At 28.6% G+C, this 8,237-nt stretch overlaps 2 protein-coding genes across 3 annotated transcripts in view; both read left to right on the plus strand.

The window, feature by feature from the left end:
- The window catches only part of LOC119685116 (putative uncharacterized protein DDB_G0286901), a 236,351-nt gene that overhangs the window by 150,028 nt on the left and 78,086 nt on the right, over positions 1-8,237 (plus strand). The window lies entirely within an intron of this gene.
- Positions 386-6,482, plus strand: LOC119685114 (protein zwilch-like). The gene is made up of 9 exons (XM_038099319.1): positions 386-695; positions 750-1,477; positions 1,529-1,701; positions 1,774-1,847; positions 2,717-2,913; positions 3,143-3,411; positions 3,474-3,603; positions 6,170-6,297; positions 6,361-6,482. The coding sequence occupies exons 1-9, from the start codon at positions 549-551 to the stop codon at positions 6,426-6,428; spliced, it is 1,914 nt and encodes a 637-aa protein (XP_037955247.1). The 5' UTR covers positions 386-548; the 3' UTR covers positions 6,429-6,482.

The following is an 8,237-nucleotide window of genomic DNA, read 5'->3' on the forward strand; positions in this document are numbered from 1 at the left end:
AATGATAAATTTTTTATTCTATCGTTATTATAATTTTTAAATTAATACATTAACAACCTTATTGTGTTCACTATACTTCGACACTATCATTTTTCAGTGTAAGTTGTGAATAAAAGAAAACACCTGTTCATTCTCATGAATAGAGAGAAGAGTACTTTGTTTTCAGTACTCAGAGACCTCATAGACCAGAAATGATCATAAAATTCCAGTAAACGTGCTGTGTTAAATCTTTAATATATCAACAAACTATATATTTATTGTATTTCTTAGATCAACATATGTGGTTTGAAATTATAACGACGTGAACAATCAAAAGTTCCTGAATCAAAAACTACTTACGCGTTCAAATCAAATTTAAATTATTTGTCAACAGAATTTTTGTTGCTCAGTGTGATAATTTGAGTCTTGAATGAAATTTGTGCGACGACCTCTGGTGGCTATAAATAAACATTTGCAATTTGAATTAATTTTATCCGCGACTCACAAACAGGCGCCATTATTAAAATAAAAACAAATTCTTTGACATTTATTTGCTAATAACTAAGAATATGCATTGTTGTTTGGGGAATGTATATGAATTTCTAGAGACAAGATATGGTAATCAGTATAAAATCGAACTTGGAACGCCATCAACTTATTTAAACAAAATAACTGGAGTAGGAGTGAAAGAAAAGATAATTTATTGCTACAATGAGGTAAAAAAGGCAAACAAACTCATAACAAATTGTTAATAAAACATATTTTTTTAGGAACGTAATAGACCAAACTTAAACATCATATCCCCATCAAAGATAAATATAAAAGTTGGTAAATGTGAAGTAGATTTGGACTTGACGGGCAGTCCCTTAAAAGATGAATGTCTAGTGGAATCCTTTAGTGATATGAGCTTAGTTGCAAAATCAGAAACGGATAATCCTTGGGAACATGATGAAGAAGTACACAAAGGCATAAATGTGGAGAAAGTGTGCAATATAATATGCAACGAGGAGTTTCAAAAATTAATAAGCGGTGATGCACAAGGTTCAGTGTGGTTTCTTTGCGATGCTTTAGATGCCGAAAAAACTTTGCTCTGGCAATATGAATTTTTAGCCAATAATTTTAGTCGTGGAATTGTAACATTTCAAGGTATCATCCCCAGTTGTGAGGTAAACACACAAACCTTACTGCGTCATCATTATGATATCACGCATCAAGAAAATCGTGTGGAGACTACAATTGAAAACACTTATCAGATCAAATCAGACATTGAATTGTTCTGCTCTTGGACAACTACTGCTAAATTACCAACATTAATAGACTTAAATGCAAGTAATGATGTAGTTTTAACACAAATTTTTCGCTTTGACTGCTGTGGTACAAGCACAAAAGATCTATTAAACCAATTAAATATTTTAACTTACATTAGAGATGATATAATAGCGCACAAAAAAGCGAATCTATCCGAAAATAATGCAGAACCAGTTTATCGTTGTGGACGGTATAGTGTTTCTATAGTAAATTTTTATAATTAGTAATATTTACTCTTTAGTGGCATTGATATGCAAGATCTACGTGACAGCGTAACGCAGGTCATGACGGAAGTTTCTGGCATTGCAGATTTTGAACAGAACCTTATAGAGAGCGATATTGAGGAAGTCTTGGAAAAGAGCAAAGGCAGAAATTTATTTGATTTAACGGATAAGTTATGGGACATATTAAAATGTGAGTTGGTTTGGTACTTGTGATATGCAATATATTAATGTATGTTTATTTATATTTTCTTTTTAAATAAAGGCTGTTCATCATATAAGGAACTAAAATTGGGATTTCATGTTGTATTTCAATGTGCAGCGCGTTGTAATATTATGGTATGTACGAGTATTATATGAAGGTTTTATAGTACATCTATATATAGTTAAATATGTGGGTAATTATGATTGATAAGGTAATTATTAAAAACAATAATATGAGAGTTGGATACAGATCTACGTCACAGAACCACTGTTGTTGTTGTAACTCACAGGAATCTGTTTCTGTAGTTCTTTTTTAGGTGTGGCGAACGGCAATTGGTTGTCGAACTCGACGAATGGCACCGGGATGTTGACCCGGCCTCTTTGTCGAACCACTGCTCTTTGTTTATGTGTCTTTATTTAACTCTCTCTCTCAATAACCACCGTAGACTCCTAAAAGGGGCTACACAGATCCTTGCAAGCTACAACAAGAACAATATGGGAGACAAAATGTATAGAAGGATTATATTTATATAATTTTATATTCATTATTAGTACAAAATGTCTGTTTAATAAAATAAAATTCTTTTTTAAATTTCCTGAAATTATTCCTCAGTATGTAAATTTCTGAATACGGGTCCGACTACATATTACTTTGTTTAAAATTCTTGTACAGATATGAATAATATGCTCTAAGCATTGAAATCTTAAGATAATGTACAGATCCCTTAACGTTTTTTTATTGATCTTAAAACTTTTTTGGATAAAATAGGTAATTGCCTGTGCCACTCTATTCTCAACTGCAGAAAGATAATATTGAGCTATAATATTAAAAAAAAAATAAAATTTAAATAAAACAGAATATGTAATGTAAACGATAAAAAAGAAATTTGTTATATGCATTGCTCATAGAATTAAAAATAATCCGCTTTTGAAAAAAAATTATCGATTAGAAAAACTTTTCTAACCAAAATCTAAAAATTTTTCTTTCTTTTTTCTTACCTTAGAAAATACCAACGAATAAAAATCGATTGGCTGAAATCATTACCGAGGTTGCAAATCGTCGCCTAGCTATACCATGTTTGACTGGCTCAGAGCCACTGGAATTGCTACTGGAAATTGGATTGCAAAAGCTATACAAAGATTATGAGTACATTTTTACTGAAAGCAAACTGTGCAGCGCCAATATTTTAAAACAAAAGAAGTTAGTTTTCTAATGTATGAACCTATGAATATGTATATAAATAAATTATTAATACATATTGTATAAGTATATAACATAAAACAGATATATATTTATATACAAAAGTATGTGAGTTCTATGTACATTTATAAATATATGTCTAACTATATAAATTAATATGTATATGTAATAATTATAAATTATATGTATAATATATAAATAAAACAAAATATTTAATTTATGATTACAGTGTGGTAGAAAAGGAAAATGATGCATTTGTATCGAATATACGTAAATCATTGAAAAATGCTGTACGCGTTGAAGCTCCGTCGATTGCTAGAAAGACTTTATTGTATAAAAATGTTGAGAAGACTAAAAAGCTAAGCATTGATAGTATAGGGTTTAAGAATAGCAATTTCAGTGAGAACGAGAGTGGCATACATCTGGCAAAATTACTCCAGACACACTGCATTTTAGAACATCTATTAATGATACACATACATCTTAATATAAATAACTGTAAGTAAATAATTAAATTTATATTTTAATATTTAATTGAAAATTTATTACAATTTTCTTAGCTGTGTCCAGGGACATTTGCAGTAAACTCTTGAAAAGACCATTGAAACCTTTTGATGGAATAAACGATACACTAACCGATAAAATTGAAATAGCTCTGCCTGCACATAGTTTAAGCGAATATTTAGTTGGGTAAGTATTCCTTAGTTGTTATTCAAAGTTAAAAGAATCAAATTTATTTAAACATGCAAAGAATATACTAAATTTGTTATTAGTTATAAAAATCTGTCTAAATCTGTCTAAACAGATAAAAGCATTAAATGTGTGAATGCCGTTGATCGTATGTAATTTTTCTACTCCAATTCTGTTGGTATTCATTGCTATTTAATACTTTTTCATAATAATAAATTTTATAATAATAAATTTCATAATAATAAATTTTATAATAATAAATTTTATAATAAAAAATTTCATAATAATAAATTTCATAATAATAAATTTTATAATAATAAATTTTATAATAAAAAATTTCATAATAATAAATTTCTGTGGATGAAATCAAAAAACTTTATTGAAAGTTTATTTAAAAATTAGTTTAATGAACCAATAACAACTGAACAATTTTTATGTTTCGTACGAAAACCCACCACTTTCTTCCAACATACGACGTAATTCATCTGAACTTAAATCATCAGGTATATCGAATGTGGAACGAATTTCGTCTGGAGTTTTAGCCTTTAGCAAGTTACCAAGTGCTCTACAAGCTCCTTTGCGCAAAGTTACAATATTTAAAAAATTAGCAGCTTGCAGAATCTCAATTATAAACGAATTGTCCTTCTCGAAAAAGCCACGAACAAAATCTTGATTGAAATCATATATTGTCTCAGCATCTTCAGATTCCGTATCCTTTCCATACTTTATCCAATCAAGTGCCGCTCTTAAGATTTCCCCTCTAACGTTTGACAATGGAATAATATCACCACTATCATAGTTCAATTCGTTTATCATCTCCACTAATGTACCCATTTCCGCAGCTAAAATATAACCAATTTTTACTTTAATGCCATCTGAAGTTCTCACCAAAACTTCTTTTATGTCCGGATTTAGAAATGTGGTCTAACAAACGGCAAAAATTATTGAAATATATTGTAATGGAATAATAAATAAAGGATTTATTTATTTTTTAGTCTTTAATACTATGTTAGACTTATACAACCTCCACCATATTTTTGTATGGATTCTGTATGGATTTTGTATGAAAAATGTCACATTTTGTTGCATGTATGTCGAGTTAAGTAAAAAAGACTAAACATCGCGTGAGATATATATATTTGAATATACAGTCAAACTTCCATAAAACGAATTTTCTATAACTCGAACTAAAAAGAGTGCAACAGGGTTTTCGAGAATAAATTACATACAATTCTACTTTCATAATTCGAACTTCTACAAATTGAATTTCTGCATAACTCGAATAATAATATTGCCAGGTGCCAATTGGAATATATTAAAGTGCATTGTATGGTATAAGTCGAATTTTTGTTTTAAGTATGAATCCATTTTGGTGTTAGGGGAAGTCCCTTTTTCTAAACCAATGAAATTGTTCATCAGTTTTCCAAGAATGAAATTCTAGTTTCTTTCAAAAACAAAATAAAAAAATTCTCTAACTCAAAGTCTTCATAAGTCGAATCTTCGAGCAAAATGGTACTTCGAGTTATGGAAGTTTGACTGTATATATCATAATTAATCGGGGAGTACTTCGAAATTAATCTACCACTGTTTATTTTCACACAATTAATAAATGAAAAAATAATTGAAAACTTATTTATTAAAAACGATTTAATTAATAAATATCTTAATCTGATATATTTACCTTTTTATTCTTAAACATTTCTTCTGTTAATGCCATATTATGTATATTAATTTGGAACTTTGAAAATGTCTTAATAAATATTCGATATTCGAAATATTTAAACATTTAAAATTATTTTTAAATTATTTTATAATTTGTGACATATTTCTATACGCATACATACACATTGTTTATTTATTTCAAAAATATTTAAAAAAAAATCGATGTTACTAGATTTACTGAGAAGTATATATAGGATAGAGACTGTATTTCATAGTACTTTACTCAATGATTTATTCGAAATGTAAAGGGATCTTTAACAACTTTATTATCAAAGCACTCTTCACAAACTTCTGGAGACAGCGACCAGTGTTGAAAACTCAATTAGATAATGTTTTACAGACAATTTTTATGGGATGGGATAAGGTCAGTCTGCTTAGAGGTATGAAGTATGAGTTAGAAATGGCATCGGATGTATTTATGTGAGAGTTTGTTGTTATAGGTAGCTCTATGTTTTTGTATGTATCTAGTAGAGTTTTTATTATAAGTGGGTCATCTCCTGAAATATTCTTCTATGAGCATAATTTATAAATGACGCTTTCTTGATTAGATAATAATGTTTTAGACCTTTATTTACAGTAGTTGTTGACTTAACCAATAACTGGTAGGTTGCTCCTGAAATTATTAACATATTTAGAATATGTAAGCAAACAGATATTGCCATTAATCTCATATTATTGGAAAGATATATAAGTAGTATAAGAAGTATAAGAAATGTAATATATATAATAATATAAATATAAGTCGTAATAAGTTGTATTATTCACTATATTGTAAAATGTTCAATTATATGAATAAAAAAATTATTTGTATTTGCATTTAATTTATCTTTATTCTCTTTTACAGCAAGGATCCCTATAAACGCCGCATAACCATGGTATCCAGTACTGAATTACGTGAAGTTCAATCCACATTTTTTTATTCAATGGAAAATATTTGTCCTCCAATTGTAGCTGAAAACTTTAAAACTGAAGGTATATTTATTTCTAGAAAAAAATAAAATTGTGATTAACTTTTGTTTGGTTTTTTATTTTTAGAGAAAGAATTTGTCAAAGAGAATACTTACTATCATTGGATTTATAATAAAATTAAAAGTCGAAAATAGTAAGGATTTTGGATGTCTGCCATGTCTGATGTTATACTTTATGTTCTAATTTTGTTTTATAAATAGTATAGATTTTAAAATTGGTGTTTTAATGTTATTAGTTATAAATAAATTTTTATTATTTTTTTAATCACTAACAGCGAATATATGTTTTAACGTTCTTTTTATAATCTTGTGTTTATTATTATTCATTAAGACTATTTATTATTCAGACTAAGAATTAATTGACTTCAGATCTGCATACCTCCCCGAGGTACTTGTAACCATTCTGAGATTCGATAACACGGTGTTGGTCAGTTTTCGTAAATAACTTCAGGCCTCTATCCTTTATGTATTTTTTGATCGGATCAATCTTGAGGTCCCTGAGGATGTCATTCTTTCTAATGTACCATAAAATGTAATGTGCCATAAAATAAAAATTTCACTTAATTTAAATGTGCTTTGTAGTTGATAATTTAACAGACATATGCTTTTAATTGCATACTTCCTTTTACTGCCGATGTAAGGCCTAAATGGTTTTATTCTCATATACTCAGAGATAATGTAACAATTTTGAAGAAATTGTTTTTAAAGCCGATATGTGTGGTTAATAAAGAGAATTAAACTTTTAAGATCTAAAAGACATTTTATTAATAGAAAATTATACCGTGAATAATGTAGAAAATTAAACATCTGGTGTGTCTCTCAGTTTTGTTATTTTGTAGGCTTCGATAGTGGAATGTTTGTATCTGAGTTTTTTTTTTTTTAATTGAGGACGTAGTAGATGCTTAAAAAATAACAAATTAACAGCAACTGACAAACACAAATAATTTAACAAGTGTTTAAATAAAATATCAAATATAACAGTTCGCACAAGTTATCACCAGCAATAATAAACACTTTTATTGTGCTGTTAAGTGGCACTTTTGTGAAATAATTCCCCTAATTTTCAATAACGTTCAATTTATTTTATTTCGGAATAGATAGTGAAGTACAAAAGTAGTCTTTTCTTCGAGACCATGTTTCATTGCAACAAAATTCAACATTTTTCTGTTTAAATCTCTAGATATAAAAGAAGTCTTCTTCGTGCAACCAGTGTTGCCCTCGGGTAGGATATAGCTACGTGCTTAGCAATTACATGTCATGTATAAACACATTAATTTCCATTATGTGCTCTAATTGCAGCTTTACTGCTTATAAAAACACGCAATTGTTTTTTATTTAAATGGATATAACGAGTCCTACTGGTATATGGCTCATATATGAAGTGCTCAATTATCTCCACCTTGATCTAGATTAGTATCTAGTTTCAATAAGCTCCTGACCACACCCTTATACCTGGCCATTTCATATAACATTTCTTCCGCTTTGCTTTTAAGCATACCCATCCTAACTCATCAATTCCATTCGTAATTCCAATCATGTTTAGTCCTCCATATCACGTACTGCGGAGTATGCTACATGTAGCCACGGAACATAAGTAATTCCCTTTATTTTTCATATAGTTAGCTAGTTTTGAGAGTTTATTATCAATATATTTATAGGCTAAGATTGGTATAAGAGAATAATTCATATATGCAGACAGGTGTAATGCGTATTTGCTATTTTTGGACTGAGTCCACAATTTATATTTGTTATTATAGATATATAGTCCCTTGTTATTCTTGATTTTTTTTTCCAATTGATTTTCATTGAATTAAGCGTTATATTGTAATATGGATATTTTCAATATCTGGCTTAGTTATTCTAGTAAATGATAACAAATTTAACTACGTAATAATTAAAAATAGAAAAGATGGCTCGGAAATACTATCTAATTATATAGAGTAT

The sequence above is a fragment of the Teleopsis dalmanni genome, chromosome 2 (assembly GCF_002237135.1).
Source record: "Teleopsis dalmanni isolate 2A chromosome 2, ASM223713v2, whole genome shotgun sequence".
Classification (NCBI taxonomy): domain Eukaryota; kingdom Metazoa; phylum Arthropoda; class Insecta; order Diptera; family Diopsidae; genus Teleopsis; species Teleopsis dalmanni.

What these genes read in the sequence shown, in the direction of transcription:
- LOC119685114 (XM_038099319.1), top strand. Translation starts at nt 549, where the DNA reads ATGCATTGTTGTTTGGGGAATGTATATGAATTTCTAGAGACAAGATAT. An exon ending in ACATCTTAATATAAATAACT is followed by an intron (nt 3,412 to 3,473) that starts GTAAGTAAATAA and finishes CAATTTTCTTAG; the next exon opens with CTGTGTCCAGGGACATTTGC. An exon ending in TGAAAACTTTAAAACTGAAG is followed by an intron (nt 6,298 to 6,360) that starts GTATATTTATTT and finishes TTTTATTTTTAG; the next exon opens with AGAAAGAATTTGTCAAAGAG.